Genomic DNA, 22,858 nt, shown 5'->3' with positions numbered 1-22,858 from the left:
GGCCATGAAAGTTGGGCTCTGGGCCCAAATGCGGTAAAGCCCATTTCATCTTTAAAAAGAGGGGCAGAGAGACAGAGAGAGAGAACCAGATCGCCTCGTCGTCTCCATTTCACTGGCTCGCCGTTGACCAATTCAGCTCCAAAAACATCTCCAGACCTAGCGGCCCTTCCGCCCCCCGGCACCGCACGACGGAGATGGCGAATCCGATCCCGCGCTCGGCGGTCCTCGCCGTCCTGGCCCTCCTCTTCCTGCTGGCGTCGCCGTGCCTCGCCGCCTCCGACGTCCCCTTCATCGTCGCTCACAAGAAGGCCGCCCTCAAGCGGCTCAAGTCCGGCGCCGAGCGCGTCCTCGTCTCCATCGACGTCTACAATCAGGGATCCTCGTGAGTTCCGTCTCCTTCGAATTGAATCCGTTGGCGATTTGCTCGATTGATCTAGATTTGATGCCTTTTTTTTTTCCGGCTGGTGCTTTCGGGATGGTGGTAGATCTTGTATTTCTGTTTTCCGTTTGATTTGAAATACCTTATCTTCTCTGGCATGAATTGTTTCGGTTTAGCTGTTTTTTGTTCTCTTTCGGTGCTTGAAGCTAGATGAGCTAGGGGCCTGATCTTTTGCATGTGTTATTTAACTACATATGAAACTTTCATTGGAATTCTAGACAGTAATAGGACATGCAATTGGCGAACCGGTAGTTGCGAATTTTGATATTGCTCTATTAATTGAACTCTCGTGGTTGATTAGGACTGTAGTGCCTTCTTGTTGCTTTACACTTGAGCGATTGGTCAATTGGATTTGCACTTTCGAAGTTGAGATTAGCCAAAACGTGTGTCGGTGATTAGGCTCACTGTTGTAGGGGTATAGGCTTTAGAAATTCCAGGAAGAATACTTACACAGTCTATCAAATTGTGCATTGATCAATCTAAACCCATCTGATGTTTGCACCTTAAAGCTGAAGCATGATGCGGAAGCATGTCCTATAATATTGTTGAAGATCCTTTTCTTGTTCAGATTATTGAAAGATTTCTCTTTTAGTTTAATTTCTATTGCTTTCATGTGTCGAAAGTTTAGGTAAATGGAACTTTTGTCTTCACAAAGTCAACAGAATTGTGTTGGACGCGTCATTGAAATGAAGCCATTTGAAAATGCCGTTCATTGTATTGCTAATTAGTTGCATGGGTGGCTGTTGGAGTGAGGAGCATTTGGAACTGTTAGGAAAGAAAAATTTGAGATATAAAGTTCAGTATAGTATATACCTTACATGTGCATGCTATGTCCATTGTCTACATGGCTTCCCAGTCAAACAGGAAAGTCTGGGAAGATCACTCTTCCAAAATCTAAAATGGAAGATACCAGATTGTTGTAAGTAAATTTATGACCTCTCTTGGCATATTAACTTCCTAAACACCGATAAAAGTCAGTCACACTACTAAATGAAGTTGGTCATCGTATCAGTACATGTTTCTAAATTTTAAGTTGGCTGAGAGGGCATTGCAGGAGATCTATTGATCAGATGAAAGATAAATTGCTCTGTTTTTCTTGTGGAATATGTTTGATCTTTGTGTTTATTCTCACTGGGCGTTGTCTGTACATTCAGTTGACTAACAATCTTCTTTATCCATGGAGATTCATTCTGATTTTTGTCTGCACAGGATCGCATATGATGTAAGTCTTTCTGATGATAGCTGGTCTCAAGAACTGTTTGATGTTGTCAATGGCAACACTTCTCAGTCATGGGATAGACTGGATGCGTGAGTTCTGCCTTTAGCTGTTTTTCTATTCTGCCGACTTTCTCCTTACATAGTCAATACCCATTTGGTACACCACAAATATCGATTTGGTGTACTTGTCTCCTATGCAACTTAATAAATTGGCGTTTAATGAGTGCAGTGGTGGTCTTCTATCTCATTCTTTTGAGTTGGAGGCTAAAGAGAAAGGGATGTTTTTCGGGGCACCAGCAGTCATTAAGTTCCGTATCCCAACAAAGGCTCCTCTACAGGTCGGAAACCATGATAGTGCCGATGCTGCCTCTCTCTCTCTCTCTCTCTCTCTCTCTCTGTGCCCAGATGTGTTCTTTTCCTCCATCTAATAGAAAATCCTTGCTTGTTTTAGTTGGCCTACTCTACTCCTATACTGCCTCTCGATATCCTTGCAGAGAGACCTCCTGAGAAGAAATTTGAGTGGGTAAGTTAAAGACCGACTACTATGTTCTAAAGATGGTTATTATTGATTTGTGGAAAATTTCTTCTTTCTAACTTTGCCCCTTTTCTTTTGCATGGATTTATCTTATTGACCAACTGAACTTTGCAGGCTAAGGTAAGACCTGCGTACCTTGCTTTTGATCTTTTTGTTGAGAATATCTTTTTTTTATGCATTAAACTTGATTAGGATAGTGTTGAGAGATCAACATTACCTTTTATTGAACTCTGTTTGGTCTTGTTCCCTTATTGCAGAGACTGCTGGCCAAATACGGATCTCTGATTTCTGTGATCAGTATTATGGTTCTGTTTGTGTACTTGATCAGTACCCCATCAAAATCCAGTGGAGCCAAGGGTAGCAAGAAGAGGCGGTGAAGCTGAAAGTTTTGTTCGTGAGGCAAGGCCAGATCTTCAGCTCACAGGAACGTTGTCTGTGTTTACCTTTTTAGAAAGAAGAGTTCTACTATTGAGATAGTTTTAGCCGGTGATAGATGAACCAATTTATCTTTCGTAAGGCATGGCACGAATCACTGCTAATTTTGTGTTTTGTTTAGTTTACACCTTTACGGTACTAATGGCTTATCAATTTTGGATTGAGCGTTTATGTGCTGCTGTATCTCATTTCTGCATAAGTTGGAATGGACATTTGATTTTGTCATTACACCATAGGTTGTGCCATCTTCATGAATAAATGCCACGCCACGTGATTACCCCCCTCTGAAATTTGTAGCTAAGAGCCGTTGTAATTGTTCACGTGGTGATCGTTTGTTGCGGGATAATATTACTAGAAGTTTGGAAGCCTAGTCTTTATTACAGTGTCGAAGCTTCCAACTTTCCACTAAGTTTGAAGGGTAATTAGATGCTTAAATTTGCAATGGTGGGCATTGAAAGTGTAGAAACTGTTTTCAAATTACCTTTTACTCTTAACCATTACCCACTGGGAACGGTGCTTCCCTTGAGTCTGTGCAGGTTTTGAAATTTCTCTGCCTAGAAGTAGAAGTTTTAGGTTAGATTATTTCTTTGGATGTTGGCGTCGTAGACAGAGTAAATCACAATACGGAAAATTGCACGGATACTTGTGTTTTTGAGTGTAATCCGTGCCGAGACATCGTCTCGCGATATCTGAGTGGCAGGTTATAATATAATAATGGCGATGTTTAGGACATCGTCCTTTATCTCTCTATCTGTGAACATTTATTATTGAGTCTCTTGTATTACTTTTAGGATCATCGAGGACGTATGGACTAGTCTCCATAAGCAGATTTGATATCTCGGAGCAAAAGGATGGATTGAATGTATGACTGTTTGCTCGTTTGAGTTTTGAAAAACATCACGAAGCTCAGAAATTTCTCTGTAAATTCCATCCTGCATCAGGAATTCGGAAAAAGCATGCATGACCGTGGTGCCACCGCATATGTAATTTGTACGGCTAAAATCCAATGAATTAAACTCCGACAAACAGTTAGACCAGAAAAAGAAAACTGGGGAAAAAAAGATGGCACTCTGGAATATGACAAACAACGCGCCGAGAAAAATACAAGGTCGTATAAGGGAAATAATCCGGGAGAGAATCTTATGCAGCAGCTGGTGGCGGAGGTGGAGGCAGTTGTGGTACAGCAACACCGGGTGCTACGAATGCGGAGATGCTCTGTGTCAGATGGCGAGTTGCCTTCTCGTAATTGACAAAGCCCATGAACCAGAAATCGTGCCCGTCGAATGTAACGATCTGAATGTACTTCTCTGATTGACCCTCTCTCATCACCACGGGGTTTACGGCGCCAATTTGGCCTAGGGGCACCATCACCTGGCAAGTCAGAATGATTCGTAAGCTCATGGTTATGGTGAACGTTTCAGCATATCGGTCCAGTGGAATCAGTCTATATGGTCAACATTAGTATCTAGCGTGTTGTGGCCTGTGCCATTACCTTGTAGTAGCTCCAAGTGACCTGACCAGACGGCGCGGTGAAGGATAAGGGGCGGTCGCTGCAGAACGCAGCGTGAATGTTAGAGAGATAGAGAGTCCCGGCAACTGGTCCGGTTGTCGTGGACAAGTAACATGCAAAATTCTTCCTGAGCGTCTCATTTTGATAGGTTGCGAAAGTCTGCTTGTAAAGAGTCTCGAACCCCCCTCCGGTGATGGCCTTGGCTCTTAAGTTGACCTTCGCCCATGCAGCTCCGGACACAGATGAGCCAGTTTTCACTGATCAAATCAAAATCTTTAGCATCATATGGGTAGGCATAGTTCATTGCATCGACAAAGGAAACATTCCGAGAGCTGAATGAAACCAGACAATTTCACTGAAATATGTTTTACATTTTGATTGAGCTGTTTTCAACTTTTCAATTGAATGTGCATACTCATTGGATTTGTGCCAATTTAGTGTCAAAAAAGTCATAAACCTTTTGTATTTGTGCCAATTTAGTCATAAACCTTTTTTTGATGCAAATTCAGTCCTAAACCTTTTGCATTGGTGCCAATTGAGTCCTAAACCTTTTTTTGGGACTCAATTGGCACCTAAACCTTTTATATTTGTGCCAATTCAGTCTTAAACCTTTTGTATTTGTGCCAATTCAGTCCTTCCGATTAATTTAGCTCAAAAAGGTTTAGGACTAAATTGGCACAAATGCAAAAAGTTTAAGACTGAATTGGCACAAATGCAAAAGGTTTAGGACTCAATTAGCACCAAAAAAAGGTTTATGACTCAATTGGCACCAATGCAAAAGGTTTAGGACTGAATTGGCACCAATACAAAAGATTTAAGACTGAATTGGCACCAAAAAAAGGTTTAAGACTGAATTGGCACCAAAAAAAGGTTTAGGACTAAATCGGCACAAATCTAAAAAGTTTAGGACTGAATTGGCACAAAAAAAATGTTTAGGACTAAATTGGCATCAATGTAAAAGGTTTAGGACTTTTATGACACTTTTCCCGCAAAAAAAATATATGGGATTTGTTTTTTTTATTGAAACATGGAAATTTGCGTTCGAAATGCTGGCATCATGTCTCCGCGACCTATTCATCTTGTTTGACTTTGCTTCCTCTAGCTCATCCAAAGATCAACCAAAGAACTTTCACGCCGAGGGCTATGATACTTCTAAATAGAGCAAAGAGATAATAATTGAGGCAAAGAGCTTATGTTTAAAGTGCTTACGGTTTTGCCAAACGTTGGTGGCTACTTTCTCGGCCTTATGACTCCATGAGTTGAACATATGCAGGATGTTCTCCATAGGACTACTACTTGAGCCCGATGATCTTTCAATCGGACTGTACTGGAGATAAGGATGATGATGGGACTGAGCTTGAGCCTCGGTGGCTCCCCAGAAGGCAGCCTTCTTGTTATCAGGGTGAATCGTGGGAACAGCCGGTGTCCCCATCACATGAGTCCCCCATTTCTCTGCACTCTCTCCCTCACAGGGCGGTTGAGATGAAGAAGAACATGATGCAACATATTGCGGAGGAGGAGGAGGAGATTCATTCTCTTGGATGCTTTTCGACGATGGTTCTCGGCGAATCGGGACTGCTGTTTCTTCTGCTGGGGGAGGAGGGTACGCAGAAGGGAGGTGAGATTGTGGTTCTCTTGGCTCTTGGTGAAAAGGGTTTCTTTCATCTGTTGGTGCGGAAGCAGGCATGGATGGAAAGAGAGGAGGTGCCTCTCTCAGCGAGGGTGGTTCTTGGTGAAATGGGTTGGTTTCCATCTCCTTGGGTGGTGGTTCTTGGTGAAATGGATTGGTGTCCATCTCTTTGGATGGTGGTTCTTGAGAAAAGGGGTTTGTCTCTCTTTCAGACAGGGGATTGGGAGGGTACTGGGGTCGTGAATCTTGGTTGCCGGTGTTGTTGCTCATGCTCTTCGGTTCGGAAGATGATACCGAGGACAAGTGAAGATCTGAAGTCGGAGGGATGGTTTGTGGGATTGGTGTTTTAGGTGGAGACTGGAGACACGGTTATATAGCTCAGATCAAGTGGTGAAAAACCGAAAATAATATGTATGTGCGGGCGCAGATAAGAATGGTTTTCAGCGTTTCTAGAAGAGGTGATGATGAACGCATGGTCTTTATAATAATGGGAGAAGAAGACTTTGGTGGAGCAGATGAATGTTGACCATGATGAGTCATGACTCGCCTTCTAAGAAAGACCCACGCCGTTGCTTAACCGCGTTAAACTTGAATGTCGATACCTTCGTACGTTTGATTTCTGTCTAGTTGCACCTGCGAAGGACTCGTCCTCCGTTTTTGCTAAGACTAGCAATAGCTGAATGCCGACTATTCTCTTGAAACTTGTGGAAAAACAAAAGACGGTATTTATTTAAAAGAAAGCAATATATTTAAAGATCTTTTCTTATGGGCAATATTAAGGTCAAATTCTTTACCCATTACCTTACTGGTAAAATATAACTAGCAACGTCGTAAGCTCTTTTTCTATGTTACAGCTAAAGGTAATCAGTACATCCGTACAACATTCCAAGTCCTACCAAACATCGGTTGACATCTTCGTCAAGGTCGCGAGTCGCGAGTGATCGTGAAGCAAAGAGATGTCCTCCAAATTCATCTGCATTTAAGCGCTCCGGCTTTAATCTGGGTTCTTCTGCTTCATTTTATTTACTTATTTTTTTATTATTTTCCCTGTCTTTCTTTTAATTTCCTTTTTTATTCACTTCCATCGTTCCTTTAAGTCCCATAGGTTTCATCTCATAGAATCCGACCCATTTTCTCATTGGGCGAAGGTGAGAGAGAGAGAGAGAGAGAGAGAGAGAGAGAGAGAGAGCAAAGTTTTAAAGTACGTATAGCAAACATAATACACACAGAAGCAATCTCAAAAAAACTGAACTAGAAAAACAATAAACTAGCATCGACCAGAAAGAACAGGCATGATTTTGATTGCCATACCTCATCCATAAATTGCAAATACCATTCGTAACCAAAATTGGCAGACAAGTGAATATCCAATCCACCCACACCTGCCCATTATTGAGTCCTAGGCTATAATATTGATTGGGTCCAAATTTTCTCATCTGACTCGCATATAAAGAATATTCATGGATCAATATACGATATCGCAGACATGTCAACGAAACCAACATGCCTTAACAATGGAAAGACACAAGTTCTAGTTGTCAAATAATCACCCATATTGCCCAAGAGCTGAAGCAGCTTCAGTAATCCTATCATTATTCCTTTCAAAGAGGTGTCGAAAAATGATAAATGCCGATCTTGATCTTTCCACAGTCTAAGCCTTTGCAAGCACAGCAGGGGCAGCAGCAGGAGCAACACCACCAGTGGTTGGCCTGAGACAAAACAAAATGACCCCTCAGCAAACGTAAGAAAACGTGATCCAAAGAACATGGAGTATGCAGAGGTGCAGGTGTAAGAACTTACAGTCCCACGAAAACTTTAAAGGCGTCATAGATCCCCCACTGGGCCCCAGTAAGAGTTCCAATCATGACAATACGAAGAGGAAGTCCACGAGTGAAGAGACCCCATAATCCTAGCTTTTTCACTGCCTGCTTGACCAAAGGGAAAGGGATCAGCACATAAGCTGGGGCACTCGGGAAAATCAACTATTAAAGAAGACTCACATCACCAACAGTTGCCCCTTTGGCATTGTTGAGGAAGGAGACAAGGTTGTCAGCAGGATGAGACACAATGGCACAGAAAACTCCTGCAACATATCCGCCAGCAAAACTCACACCAAGCTGCAGATTTTTACTACACTGATCTTTAGGTCTGGGAATGGCATGTTTGTAAATCAGCTCCACAATGGTCTCAAAAGAAGCAAATTTCATCATTGTATCTGCAGTAGAAAGCATTGTTAGACGACATTAACAGCTAGCAAACACTAAGCTAACTTGAGAAAAAGTATAAAGCAAACACTGGTGGATCAGATCAAAGTGCATTCTATAATCACATATGGAGTACACAAATCATTCAACTGCCTCTGAATTATGCCAATACATATAAAGCACAAAAACTCTTCTACTGCCTTGACAACATGAAAATTGTGGGGGAAGCACACTTAGAAAGTTTCAAAGGACTCGACTTCTCTGTCATCATGATAATGATGCATGTGCGGATAACTGACAAGTGACAACTAAGACTTGACACCAAAATGAATTAAGGAGCACACGCATGCCTCCACAAGTCTCACTGGGAAAGTAGGACTAATTCACGGTCAAAACCCAGAGTGAGGCTGCAACCCATCTCATTCAAGATATTCCACTCACAGATGATATTTGCAATACAATTAAGCTCTAGATCAATTGAACGTAATTCTGTACAAAAATTAAACAAAGCTAAAATGAACCAACCTTTTACCGGTAAAAGAAACGAGGGATTGCAAAATGTATGAGACTCAAGTATGAAGTAACTAACACGACACAAGGACAAACTACAAAAATGTTTAACCATCCTTTCAGGGATTAAACAAGCAGCAGTGAAGCTCGAGGCGAGTCCAAGTGCCTACAAGTCATCTTTAAACTATCAATTAGTTAGCATGGCCAAGTACAGGCATAGATGAAGCGCTCAGAGTCAATGTAATTCGTTCCAACAAAACAAGAAAGGCAGGGATCTTGTCCATTGTAAAAAAATATAACTTCTAGTAAAACCAACCTACTTCTTGAAAACATGCGATAAACATAACAAAACAAGCCCTTTTTTCCAGCTTCACAGGACTAGCTGTGCAGACTCTAATATTAATGAAGCTTTATCAGATCAATCTATGCAGCATAACCATATATAACAGAGCAACATGGACCAAACCATCATACAAATGAGCAAGCGGATGTGACGGATTAGCTTAAAAACCGTGTGTAAGAACTATTTCAATAAGATTGGAAGAAGTAGAAATGTTGAGAAAACTTACATGGAATCTGACGACCCCAAAGAGGAACAATGCCCTTGTACAACCTATTCCAAGCAGAAAGGGACAAGTTACCAACTGAGGGTTTGCATTGGATACTATTAAATCTCTTTAATCAACTACTTAGCAAAATAGTTCTAAACATACCCAAGAGCACCTTCAGATTTAACAAACTTGGGAAGTCCATCTGATAAACCCCTTGCAAAACCAGGCTGAGTTTGCACCCGGACCTTTACGGCCTCAAATGGGCAGAGAGCGACATCTGCAATCACCTCAGCAGATGCAGACCCAGCGAGGTAGATCAAGGTCTTGTATTTTGATGCGTACTCTGGTCCAGCAATATCAGAGTAGTATTTCTTGAAAAATTCATAGAATCCAAACTTGCAGGCACCTTGAGCACTATAACCAAGTAGAGTTGGCACCCAACCCCTGAAAAAGCCTCTCACTCCCTGCTCCTTCAGTAACACTCCGAAACCAGATGTGATGCTCTTGTACTTCGAAGGGTCAATCTGAAATTCCAATGAAAATAACCTCAGTTTAAAATCATATTTTTTAATAAGGAAGAACTTTGCAGCTAACAGTTGAAAATAGCACATGGAATACAGTCAGGAGTTTCCCAAATTCGTTTTGCCCATAAAAAATAAACAACATAGTGGATATTCTCGACTTGCCTACAAGTCCAACATAGTACGCACTCACTTAAACAGGAATGAAGATGCCCAGCATTAAGGGAGAAAGAAACCCACGATGGAATAGAAAAAGATATTCTACACTAATAGTGCAAGCTCATCAAAAAACACACCTCATGTTGAAAAGAATCTGCACCATCAAAAACTCTATGACGGTTGTCATGTGAAAAAAGGCAGTACTAATTCGTGAAAACAAGATCTACATGGCCCCTTCCAATTAGGAACACAAATGACCAATTCAATCAGCAATTCATTAATTCTACATCTAAAGAATTGTCCCTGAGTAAGAGGATTCACAAGATTCATTTTCCGGTAAAAAGGTGGAGCATCACACACCCTCAAACAAAATGCGCCCCTATAGCTATGTGCGTGACACAGATTGTTCGTTTGAAAAGGATATATTGATCGCAAATCCAAACTAATGCATCCCTTTGATGTTCCACTCATCTCAACACTTGCAGCTTCTATACAGCATGAAAAACCTAATCAAGCGTCACTGTTCGTTAATCTCCCGGAAAATCGGATTACGGACACCGGTAAACAGGAGAAAACCACGGTTATGTCAATCACCATCACGAATGAGAACAAATAAGAAAAAAGAAACAAGCAAACTGTTTCCACATAGCAACGAGACTCATCACCATCTTAACTAGAACCGAGATCTCATCTATTCACCCAAGGTCAACAAAAGGCATCGAGCTGGCGACCTGCATATTGCACTTGACGAGGTCGAGCGGGGTGACGGCCGTGTGGGTGAGGCCGCAGCTGAGGATGCCTCCGGCGGTACAGGCGGCGTAAAACGCCGGCGAGTACATCTCGATCCTCTTCCCGGGCTCGCTCGGGGACGGTATCACCAAGCTCCTCCGCTTCTCCACGGGGCTCGCGCCGGCGGCGGGGATCCTCTCCGCGGCGAGGCCCCCGGACGAGGAGGGCGCGTAGAGGAAGCTAGGGATCAGCGATTGGCGCGAGTACTCCGGGAGCGCCATGGCAGCGGTGGACGGAGATCGCTCAGAGCGCGCGCGAGGGAGAGAGAGAGAGAAACGGCCGAGCTGCGAATCGAGGGTTTCTTCGATTCAGTTTTTCTGTTACTGCGTCCTAATTGGACGGTGTCCCCTCGAGTCGCGTGACGAATTTAGACATGCGAGGGGCGACCCTCCTTTTCCCAGTAATTGCGATTTTGGCACTCCCCACCGAACGCCACGTGGAGCGCTCCCGTTGAAAGCAAGCCGTCGGATTGCTTGGCTCTCGAGTCTCGACAGATTCATTCGACGGCTCAGATTTTATCCGGTTCGCAAGTGAAATGCTCATCCCAAACGTGCTCATTTCAAGGGAGATGCATTGGCGCTGTCCTGTCAATGCCCGGAATGTCCGCATGCACCAGACAACATTAACAACCATAAAAGCGAAAACAAAAAATTATTAAAGTTAATAATTTTATTTTTTTACTGAATATAATTAATCAACAGAATTTCTATGATTTAATAGAATCTTGGAATGGAATGCTCTATTTGAGAGCTTTCAAGAGCGATTCTGATGAAATAAAATACAAACGATAGCCCCCTCTGAAAACAACCGAGTCAGTATATTAATGCAAAAGGTAAATACTCTGTATACATGTCCTCAAGAACCATCGACGGAGTGAGCAGTGAGCAGAAGAGCTTGCGTCTCGAGCTATCCGATGGCAACTAGAAGTGACTCGGGGCTTATGGCTTCAGCCCGTGAATGCTCGTGTTGCCACTGCTTCCACGGACGATTGTTCTTCGTAATTTCTGCGGTGAACAGTCGATTAATCTCCTGAAGTGATCCCTTCGAATCAAGTCTTGAACGTTTCTGAGCTTAGTCTGTCGCAACATATACTTGAAGATTAAAGGTTGAGACTTGGTGTTGGGTGAACATATTCCTAGATGAACATATTCACAACATATTCTAACAATGCGGAAAACGTGTTCGATAATCATCAATTTGTATCACCGATCGTACAGACATATCACATAAAGAATGTACCATGATTCCACGGATTAGATGCCTCCAATCGCAGGTTCGAGAGTTCCTTGGATCGCACTTCAAGGTTTGAGTGCAGAGAGGAAAGTCTTCTACAAAACGTCAAAACGTCTTCCTCATTCTGTGATTGTGATTATGTTCTTTTTTTCCTTTCTCATTATTGTTCTACTTATCTCGTGAAATTTATTTCCCTATTAAGACCGCTGATAGCAGTTACGTGATTCTTGAGTGATTGCCACAGCAATTGCCTGAGATGGGCCCTTAGGGCTGGGCTAGCTCGACATGGGCGGTCCACAGATTTGGGTGGCTCACCCATATAAATATCCATCACTTGGAAATCCGGGCATTGCTTGAGGAAGGCGAATGAGCTCCAGAGGGATAACACACACCAGAGCTCATGGACAATTAGCCACAGAAACTGACAGGGCCAAGAGACTGGTGTTCCATTAGTTTAGCCTCTTGTGAATTCACAGTTCCCGAATATCTCTCAGTAGCTGAGACGAGAAACCTGATTGTTTCAGATTTCTCTGAATTCGTAAGCAATTTTTTCGACAACAAATCCTGATTATTCACCTGTCTATGAAAGTGTAGCCTGTGGGTTGAATCTCCAATTTTGAACTTTTCTCCCATAGGCTTTTGTCGATTGTGTGAATTTGACAACAGAGTTGAGGATGTTAATATGATTTCACTGAACTGCTTGTGTAAGCACGTATTACTGTGCATGTGTAGATCACTTCTCTTAAATAAAGACAGTTTCCACTTCAGAAGCAATAGCCACCTTGGCTTATGACTCACATACCAAAATACTAAAACAAAAACAGGTCATGGCATCTTGATTCTGGAAAAAATGTGGCATTCAATAGCAGCCCTTGCAGTAACTGTCCTTACCAAGCATCGAGAACTCTCTCTTTTTTTCGAGATTCCACATACTATATACCATGCATGACCCAAGATTGTGGCCCTAGACTAATTTTCTCTGATGTCCTTTCATCATCCTCATCGAAAAATGAGTTGCTCAGCATCTTGTGTTTCCCATTCTTCATTTGTCTCTCAATTTCCCACCCATCACCAGTAGTCCCCACATGAACACAGCCCATTTCTAAAATGGTGAAATCTTTTTGCATCTCTTACCACAATTTCCCTATTAGAAACCTTGGAGATCAATTTGATTACTGTATGACAGTCAGTACAAACTCTGAGATTCTTAATGACTTGAATCACTGTACCAGGAGTTGAATTCATGATCCCAAAGGCAACAGCCAATTTTTCACTGTGAACTTGAAGCATGATTTCTTTCTCTTCATGCTCGACATCGTGGACAACTGATGTAATATTGGGTAAATAACCAGCTTGTTTCAATTTCACATATATTTTCTCCAAGTACTCGTATATCCTCTCATGCTGAGGGTGCCCCTTGTCTCCAACTAAAAACATGTGTACCCTACCTTTTAGTTCAACCAAACTATATCCAGGTGTTTTGACTAGCCCACGGCTGTTCATTATTGTTCTCATCCTCTCCACATCTTCCCATCTTTCAGCATCAGCATAAATATTACAAAGCAATACATAGTAACCACAGTTATCTGGGTCTAATTCAAATATCTTCCTAGCTGAAATTTCCGCAAGCTCGACATTATTGTGAGTTCTACAAGCTCCAAGCAAAGAACCCCAAATAACGAAATCTGGTTTCACCTTCATTCCCTTGATTAGCTCATAGGCTTTACTGACACATCCAGCGCGCCCAAGAAGATCGACAATGCAACCATAATGCTCAATCCCAGGTTCAATCTCGTACTCATGAAGCATGGAACTAAACCAACGCCAGCCTTCATCAACTAGACCAGCATGGCTGCAAGCAGCTAAAACTGACACAAAGGTCACATAGTTAGGTCTAACTCCAGTTATAACCATCTCATAGAAAACTTCTAAAGCTTCTCTGGCACGGCCATGCATTCCATATCCAGCAATCATGGCGGTCCATGTCCGCACATTTTTGTCCCTCATGCGATCAAATGCCCTCCTTGCCATTTCAACTCTCCCACATTTGCAGTACATGTCAATGATAGAGGTGCCAACAATCACATTGTCCTCCAAATCCATCTTCATAACCTATGTAAAGCACAAGGTTTTAACAAAATCGAACTTCAGATTGACAATAACTCATTTGTCTCAGGAAACATATTTCCTCGAGGCTAACCTGGGGATAAAAAAAAATTTCAAAGTTGAATTTACATTTAGATAGCCAAATTCCAATTACCTGATCATGTATGCACTTTCCTGCACGTAGAGCCCCAGAACACGCACAGGCTAACAAGGCGGCCGAAAGTGTCACAGCATTGTAATCACTGTCGCCATCCTTTATCATCTTGGTGAAAAGTTGCAAAGCCTCTACCGCATGTCCATTCTGTGCATACACCGCAATCATTGAATTCCAGGAGAAGTCATCTCTTTCAGTCATTTCATCAAACACTTTCCTCGATGTAGACACCTTGCCACACTTTGCATACGCATCCATCAAAGCATTCCCGACGCCCAAAACCCCATAAAACCCTCTTTTGACAACAAATCCATGAACCCCTTTGGTAGTTACCTCATTGGAAGCATGAGAACAAGCTGACAGCACAGAAGTCATGGCCACGGAATCGACAAAAACCTCCGCATCTCTCCCACACTCTCTCTCCTCGACCAAAAACTTTTTGAAAAGAGACAACGCTTCGCGCCCCTCGTCATTTTGAACATACCCAGCAATCATCGACGTCCAAGAGACAACATTTTTCTGAGGAATTACATCAAACACCTTTCTTGCACCCCCCAAGTCGCCACATTTCGAGTACATATCAATCAGAGCCGACGAAACGAAAAGGTCAGGCTCGTACCCAAATTTCAAAGCCTGCTGATGGGCCTGTTTTCCGGAGAAGAGGTCGAGCAAGGCGGAGCACGACTTGATGGCGCAAGGGAACGTGGAGCGGTTGGGTCTGAGCGAGGCCTTCCGCATTGACGCGAAGGCTCGAAGAGCCTCGACCGAGTCGCCCCCGCGAGCCAGCTCAGCGATGACCGAATTCCAAGACCAGACATTGGTCCTGTCCACGTACTTGCTGAACAAGCTGGCGACGTTGGCGTCGGTGGAATAGTGGTTTCTGAAGAAGATGAACGAAGGTGCCCCAACGAGCGATGGGGTTTGTGACGACTTCATTCATCAGGCTTACGGCCCTTGATTGCCTCCTCCTAGTTGTCTTCGAAGCGCTATAAGCCTAGGGGTGAGCAAGGTGTACCACTCAAATTAAAATCGGACAGGACCAATCAATTTAGTTTGGTTCTTGAGAATATTAGTCTGGTTCCCGATTCTAGAATGGGAATCGGATCGGATCAGACCGATAAATATATATATTATTCTAATTTTTTCATATATATATTTATTTACATTTTAAAATTTTTGAAAAAAATAAAAAGCCTAATCTAATTTTCTCAATTCTCTCCTGCCTTTATCAATAAGTGATTGGTCCCATTGAAATCAGTCCAGTCCGGTACACAGTCCCAAGACTAGCCGAACCGGTTCCCGATCCTAAAAACTGGAAACCGATCATGTTCCCGGTTCTTGGATCGGATCGGACCGGATCGAAAACCGCTCACCCCTACTACGAGGTAGCACAAGGTTAGCTGTGCAACTTCAGGCGAATCAGGCCTTTCTGAGCTGGAGCTTTTGAGGGACCGTGAGGTATGGCTTGTTTTTGCTTATTTTGCAAATAAATAAGCACATGATTTGGCATACTACAAATAACTAAAAATGAAAAAAATATATATATAAACCGACCTTTAAATTGGTTCCTGGCATCACTTTTCGAAATGTAATCATCCAAGAACTCCAAATCGAAATCCCTTAAATATAAAGCGAGTCGGCCTCACTAAGTAAGGCAAAAATCCTCACTACCTAAGCGAACCATCACGCATCGATAGTAATTTGACATTTTAGTAGACATTTTTCATTGGCATAACTAAATAATCCAGTTCTCTGTAGTTTTTTTCATTTCGAATGGACAATATGCAGCTCAAATTTGTTTTGCCCCCCTTGCGCTCCTCTTGGTGAATCAATGTATTTTTCCAAGTAATTATAACCAACACCACCATTAGTGGAGCGTAAAAGAAAATTATTTGGGCTGTATCATCCATTCATTGATTTGGGAGAGCGAGTTGTTATAATTCCCAAATCAAGGATGGATTGGGCCGCTTGTGTGAAATTTCCTTTACACCGAGATGTATGCTCTCTTTGTTCTTGTATTTATATTTACCACGCGCACAATTTTGCGTGTATTTTTGCTAGCTAAATTGCTGAAAATTAAAATGATCTTACTTAATTTCTAAATCTTATTGCCTCTACGTACGTAAAAAAAAATTGAATATATCAAGAAGAAATGAGCATAGGAATTGAAAAGGGAGGTGCAAGAGACAGGATCAGTGGTGAGGAAGTAGTTTTCACGAGGGTAATGATATTTCCACAACCAAACTATATTCTTCCACGACACTTTCAAAGTCTATACTTTGGTTGGACTGATTCACCTTCAAAGCTCCACAATGTCTGCGAAGATTCTTGGAAAGTACGGCAAAAACGTCTGCGGACCAAATTAGGCAACAGAAAAGAAGTCCAACTTTCTCTTCTTCTTTTTTGTTTCTACTGTTTTATTAATTTTGACGCATTTGATTATTTATATCATTTGATTATAGTCTTCGAAATATATTATCTATCTCTCTTAATGTCATAGATAATTTTTGTTATTCTAGAGCGCGAACTGTATTTTTATGGTTTCAAATTGGAGTTAACATAAACCATTCAAAATAAACTACAAACTACCAAGTTACCAACTAATATATTACGGTCACTTGCTCGTGGCTTAGGAAAATAAATATATATGGAACTCAAAGTAAATGGCTAAATTAGGTAGAAAAAACACCTTAGTAGCTTTACTTGCTTGATTTGTTAAGCATTCAAAATGCCAAACTCATATTCCTATACGCCAACTCAGCCAACTATATGAGTTGGCAGCCTACCGACTCAGCCAAATTAAGGACGATTAGAATTTGCCAAAATCCGATACAACCTCACTTTACTGATACGTAGGAGTCGGTTGCCTGCCTAAATTTTTCTAATTAGACGCACATTATCAAATCTCATAATTGATCAAACTGAAATTCCGACGCAAAAATAGAAAAGAAAACTGAAATCACACGTGTCCAAATTATTGTGGTTGGAAGATAATAAAAAAAATCAAATCTTTGGCTACGCCATGTACGTTCGACCAAAAAAAAAATACGCCATGTATGTGTTGAGACTACAGAAAAGGAACAAGCAGTGGAAAGCTGAAGCTCAAGTAAGAAGTGGAAAGCTGAAGCTCAAGTCTTCTATACGTATCAACAATGTTCTGCGTAACTGATTTCTATTCTTAGAACTAAGGAAAAACAGAGTAGTTGACATTCTGTTTTTCAGTTCTGTTAGTTTAGTTAGATTTGTTTCTTCTGTTAGTTTAGTTGTTCAGTTGTATTTTATGGTATATAAGCTGTAAACTTGAGCGTTATTTGTAGCTGTATGGACTATATAACCAGCGAGATACACAAGAGAGAGATTAGGCTCTCAAATGAAGTTCCGTATGGAGATTTTCTGCATAATCTGATGAATAGATGTTCACGTATCTTCAACTATAGATTTCCTTCTTCTTTCTTCCATTTCTCAAGTTCTTCACATGGTATCAGAGCCTTCTCTGAGAGCAAAGCTGTGAATTCTGATCTCATTCTCTGAGAACATAACAATGGCAGCAAGAACACCGAGATATCCTTTTCCTATTCATGTCAACATTGCTAACTTCGTTACAATCAAGCTTGCTGAAGACAACTTTCTTCTCTGGCAAGCTCAGTTTTATAGGTTTCTTCGCAGTCAAGAGCTATTTGGCTTCATCAATGGAGAAATTCCACCACCTCCTCAGACAATACAAGATGAAGTTGATGGGAGAGAGATCGAAGTAGTCAATCTTGATTACACTGATTGGGTGAAAACCGATCAACTGGTGTCTTCATAGATTAGTGGTGCAGTTTCTGAGAATATCCTGGGGCTAATCATCAGTATGGAAACATCCTATGAGGTATGGCAGACCTTGCTGAATCGATTCACTCAGAAATCAGTAGCTAGGGAGTTTGAATTGAGGGGGAAACTGCAGGCATGTCAGAAACGAAATAGACAACTATCTGATTATCTTAGAGAGTACAAACTGATTTGTGATCAGCTAAATGCAATAGGAAAACCTGTGAATGAAATAACTAAGGTTTTTGGAATCCTGGAAGGACTAGGATCTGAGTATGAAAACTTCAAAACAACCATGTATTGTTTGAAACCTCAACCTGATTATGATGAGGTGATATCACAGCTAGAAAGATTTGAAACAAGACTGCAGAACTATTCCTCGAATCAGTTTAATCCTAACTTGGCATATTACGGAGAAAGAAATGTAGAGATGGAACCGAAGATAGTAACTAGCAAAGAACTTAATCAGCCTAATCTGGCTTTCATAGGACAGAGAGGTGGTTTCAAGGGAGGACGTAACTATGGCAAAGGTCGTTCCTTCGACAATCGAGGTCGTGGTTATGGTTATCAAGGAAGAAGTCAGAATTATAGACCATTTAGTCTAAATCAGGATCAAGAGGTTCAGCATTTTAAACCACAGACTAACTCCTATAGTGCAGGCTCTGGTTTTCGACCACATACTGATTCATCACAGAGGTATCAAGAGACCAAGTCTTATCCTACTCAAAACTCAGCAACTTATAAGGATTTGCAGGTTGTGAAAGCAACGGATGGAGTTCGCATAGCATGTCAAATCTGCAAACGACAAGGGCATGATGCACTTCGATGTTGGTATCGGTTTGACAACTCTTATCAAGATGAAACTATTCCTCAAGCTCTAGCAGCAATGCATCTTGAGGACCCTACAGGAAGTGAATGGTATCCTGACACAGGAGCCACAGCCCCACATCACTGCCAATCCTAGTATAATTCATAACCTCTCAAAGTATACTGGAAATGATACTGTCATGATAGGAAATGGATCATGTATTCCTATTACTTACACTAGTAATGCATTCTTACAGTCTAAGCTTGATGTGTTACCATTAAATGATGTACTGGTGGTTCCTGAAATCAAGAAGAACCTTCTTTCAGTTTCAAAACTGACCGATGATTTTCCCTGCTCTTTTGTGTTTGACAAAACTGGTGTTTATGTCAAGGACAATAGCACCAACACCACAGTGATGCTCGGGAGAAAAGTTTGGGGGTTCTACCGAGTGGATTAGCAGGAAACTAAGGCTCTACTTACACAGAGGCATAAGGCAGTTGAAGAAGAAATATGGCATCAACGACTTGCTCATAGTAACTCACAGATCTTGAAGCATCTTCAACGACAGCAGAGGATATGCTGCAATAAGAAGGCACCACCTGTGTGTGGTAGTTGTCAACTTGTCAAAAGTACTTCACTACCTTTTCCCTCCTCTGATTCTGCAACTGAAGTTCCTCTAGAAAGGATACATTGTGATATTTAGGGTCCCTCACCAATAACTTCACTTCAGGGATTCAGATTTTATGTCATCTTTGTTGACAATTTTTCTCGCTATAGTTGGCTTTATCCTATGAAGCTGAAGTCAGACTTCTATGATGTTTTTCTTATATTTCAGAAGTACGTGGAAAACCAACTTAATCATAAAATCAAAGTTTTTCAATGTGATGGGGGAGGTGAATTCACTAGCACCAGATTTCAGAATCACTTGGCAACTTGTGGTATTAAACAGTACTTATCTTGCCCCTACACCCCTGAACAGAATGGGATTTCCGAGAGGAAACACCGTCATGTGGTAGAACTGGGTCTGACTATGCTCTACCATGCTAGAACTCCACTACAATATTGGGTTGATTCCTTTTTGACTGCCAATTACATCATTAACTTACTTCCAACTCCTAAGTTGCAGATGGACTCACCTCACAGTAGGTTGTTTAAACAAGTACCGAGCTATGATCATCTTAGGGTCTTTGGCTGTGCTTGTTATCCCTGCCTCAGATCCTATACATAACACAAGTTTGATCCTCGATCTCTTACATGTGTTTTCCTGGGATATAGTGAGCGTCATAAGGGGTATCGCTGTCTGGTTCCTACTGATGGTCGAATATATGTCAGTAGACATGTGAAGTTTGATGAATGTTTCTTTCCTTTTACCAAGAAATTAAATCATGACTATCCTCACTATACCTCTCTGTATCGAAAATGGGTTGATGAGGTAGACTTTCTGGATTCTAACAAGTTGAGTCCCATGCGACAACAACCTCCTATCTGTACCACTGGTCATTTACAGGAAACTGGAGTTCTGGAGGTTGGCCAAATTCGTGTTCCATATATCACAGAGCAGTGCAAACATATGTCTTTGTCATCCTCACAGCCTCCTACTGATCTTGAGGTCTTAGGATGTTCTGCTTCAGATAATACAGCACCAATCATTCCTGTTGATGACCAAGATCCTCCAAGCTCTTTTCCTCATCATTCCCGTGACATCTCTATTCATCCTATGCAAACTCGACTCCGGTCTGACATAGCTAAACCAAATCCCAGTTATGCTTGCTTAGCTGAATATAATGTTTCAGCTGAGCCGAAATCACTTAAATCAGCTCTAGCTCATAAGGGCTGGACTCAGGCTATGCATGAGGAAATGGATGCCTTGCATGTGAATCAAACTTGGATATTAGTTCCAAGAACAGCTCAGATGAATATCATAGGTTGTAAGTGGGTGTTTAAAACAAAGTTAGCACCGGACGGAAGTCTTGACAGGTTGAAGGCTCGTCTGGTTGCTAAAGGGTTTCACCAAGAAGAAGGAGTAGACTTTTTTGAAACATTCAGCCCTGTAGTGAAACAAGCCACACTCCGTATTGTCTTATCAGTAGCTATGGTAAAGCACTGGCCTATTCGTTAGCTAGATGTCAAAAATGCCTTTTTACATGGCACGCTTACTGAATCTGTCTTTATGGAGCAACCTCCTGGTTTTATCCATCCTACTTTGCCTCATCATGTGTGTTTACTTAAGAAGTCTTTATATGGTCTTCGACAGGCTCCACGTGCATGGTTTGAGAAGTTCAGCAACTTTCTTCTTGAATTTGGTTTTTTCTGCAGCACTACAGACCCTTCTCTCTTTTTGTTTCATCGTGGCATTGACACAATTTTGTTGCTTCTGTATGTTGATGATATTGTGTTAACTGGTAACTCACATCAGTTGCTTGATTATTTTATCAAATCTCTGAGTATCTCTTTTCACATGAAAGATCTGGGCTCACTTCATTATTTTATGGGGATAGAAGTCCAACGCACTTCAGTTGACCTTTTTCTCTGCCAAACTAAGTATGCTATTGATCTTCTTACAAGAGCACACATGCAAGATTGCAAACCAATAGCAACTCCACTATCTGTAAGGTCCCTCCACACAACAGAAGATGACATCTATCTTGTCAACCCACTTGAATACAGAAGTTTAGTTGGAGGGCTTCAGTATCTCACCATAACTCGCCCAGACCTTGCTTATGCCACTAATCTTTTATGTTAGAAAATGCAGCAACCAACCATTGCTGATTTTCATAAACTGAAGCGAGTTCTTCGATATGTTAAGGGCACTGTGCATCTGGGAATCTTTCTCCACTCTCAAAGTTCTATGACCTTGTATGGCTTCTCCGATGTTGATTGGGCTGGCTATCTTGATACCCGACGTTCCACCACTGGTTTTTGCACATATCTTGGTTCCAATCTCATCTCCTGGTCTGCTAAGAAACAACCGACTGTCTCTCGTTCATCTACTGAAGCAGAGTATCGAGCTCTTGCATCTGCTACTGCTGATCTTGCATGGATTAGTTTTGTCCTACGTGATATTGGCATCTCTCTTCACTCTCCTACAACTCTGTTTTGTGATAACCAATCCGCCATCTCCCTTACTACCAATCCTGTCTTACATGCTCGAACTAAACATATTGAAATTGACTTTCATTTCGTCAGAGAAAAGGTTTCCTTGGGATCTTTACGAGTTCAGTATGTTCCTAGTCATCGCCAACTTGCTGATATTTTCACTAAGGCATTGTCACGCCTTGATCATTCCACTCTCAGAACCAAACTGGGCTTGGGGTTCAAACCTGCACCCAGTTTGCGGGGGATGTTGAGACTACAGAAAAGGAACAAGCAGTGGAAAGCTGAAGCTCGAGTAAGAAGTGGAAAGCTGAAGCTCAAGTCTTCTATACGTATCAACAATGTTACTGCATAATCGATTTCTATTCTTAGAACTAAGGAAAAAGAGTAGTTGACATTCGTTTTTCGGTTCTGATAGTTTAGTTAGATTTGTTTCTTCGTTAGTTTAGTTGTTCAGTTGTATTTTCTGGTATATGAGCTGTAAACTTGAGCGTTATTTGTAGCTGTATGGACTATATAACCAGCGAAATACACAAGAGAGAGATTAGGCTCTCAGATGAAGTTCTGTATGGAGATTCTCTGCATAATCTGATGAATAAATATTCACGTATCTTCAACTATAGATTTCCTTCTTTTTTCTTTCATTTCTCAAGTTCTTCACAGTATGTACTAATACGTTCGGACAGGGAAAATACACGATAACAGTAGATCCATCATATAAAAATTTCATTAATCTTGATTTTTTATTCTTGAAATTGAGCAATGGCTTGATACGAGATTGATGCGATCGTCAGCACATGGCTTTGCTGGTGCAGCAATGCCTTGATACGAGATTGACGCGATCGTCAGCACATGGCTTTGCTGGTGCAGCCGTGATTAAAGAAGAGCTTATGTCTTGTCTCTGTTCGCGAAACAACGTGGAAACGCAAAGATACGAACGAATCTTTGTACGACCGACATTGGGACTGACGTGGGCGCCCCCGCCGTCTACCACGGTCGCCAGCGTCCACGTCAGCTCCGGTCCAAGTTTCAACGCCCCCGAAATCAATCAAGTCCTCGCGCGCCCGCCAACTCATTCGCGGCCGCCAGGTAGAGATGCCCTGCCAGCCGTCCGATTCCCGCGCCGCGCAATCTCGGGCGCCCACGGGACACC

General features: G+C 41.8%; 4 protein-coding genes across 4 annotated transcripts; 1 reads left to right on the top strand and 3 right to left on the bottom strand.

The window, feature by feature from the left end:
• The first annotated feature begins 70 nt into the window (after nucleotides 1–70).
• LOC115672841 (uncharacterized) lies at nucleotides 71–2,860 on the top strand. Its single transcript, XM_056313631.1, has 5 exons — nucleotides 71–382; nucleotides 1,649–1,747; nucleotides 1,887–1,995; nucleotides 2,109–2,312; nucleotides 2,450–2,860. The coding sequence occupies exons 1-4, from the start codon at nucleotides 195–197 to the stop codon at nucleotides 2,187–2,189; spliced, it is 477 nt and encodes a 158-aa protein (XP_056169606.1). The 5' UTR covers nucleotides 71–194; the 3' UTR covers nucleotides 2,190–2,312; nucleotides 2,450–2,860.
• Nucleotides 2,861–3,512: 652 nt separating this feature from the next.
• Nucleotides 3,513–6,227, bottom strand: LOC115672757 (GEM-like protein 5). The gene is made up of 3 exons (XM_030594687.2): nucleotides 5,347–6,227; nucleotides 4,120–4,394; nucleotides 3,513–3,998 (listed from the first exon to the last, which is right to left on the bottom strand). The coding sequence occupies exons 1-3, from the start codon at nucleotides 6,035–6,037 to the stop codon at nucleotides 3,768–3,770; spliced, it is 1,197 nt and encodes a 398-aa protein (XP_030450547.2). The 5' UTR covers nucleotides 6,038–6,227; the 3' UTR covers nucleotides 3,513–3,767.
• A 956-nt stretch (nucleotides 6,228–7,183) lies between these two features.
• On the bottom strand, nucleotides 7,184–10,832 carry LOC115672758 (mitochondrial phosphate carrier protein 3, mitochondrial-like). Its single transcript, XM_030594688.2, has 6 exons — nucleotides 10,444–10,832; nucleotides 9,195–9,556; nucleotides 9,051–9,094; nucleotides 7,768–7,982; nucleotides 7,568–7,692; nucleotides 7,184–7,476 (listed from the first exon to the last, which is right to left on the bottom strand). The coding sequence occupies exons 1-6, from the start codon at nucleotides 10,720–10,722 to the stop codon at nucleotides 7,419–7,421; spliced, it is 1,083 nt and encodes a 360-aa protein (XP_030450548.2). The 5' UTR covers nucleotides 10,723–10,832; the 3' UTR covers nucleotides 7,184–7,418.
• Nucleotides 10,833–12,434: 1,602 nt separating this feature from the next.
• Nucleotides 12,435–14,982, bottom strand: LOC115672414 (pentatricopeptide repeat-containing protein At3g26782, mitochondrial). The gene is made up of 2 exons (XM_030594218.2): nucleotides 13,995–14,982; nucleotides 12,435–13,846 (listed from the first exon to the last, which is right to left on the bottom strand). The coding sequence occupies exons 1-2, from the start codon at nucleotides 14,928–14,930 to the stop codon at nucleotides 12,803–12,805; spliced, it is 1,980 nt and encodes a 659-aa protein (XP_030450078.2). The 5' UTR covers nucleotides 14,931–14,982; the 3' UTR covers nucleotides 12,435–12,802.
• Nucleotides 14,983–22,858: the final 7,876 nt, after the last annotated feature.

Source organism: Syzygium oleosum, unplaced genomic scaffold (genome assembly GCF_021117445.2).
Source record: "Syzygium oleosum isolate NSW1041296 unplaced genomic scaffold, Sole_v2.1 Sole_v2.08, whole genome shotgun sequence".
NCBI classification, from domain to species: Eukaryota; Viridiplantae; Streptophyta; class Magnoliopsida; order Myrtales; family Myrtaceae; genus Syzygium; species Syzygium oleosum.
This window is presented reverse-complemented; position numbering and strand designations above follow the sequence as displayed.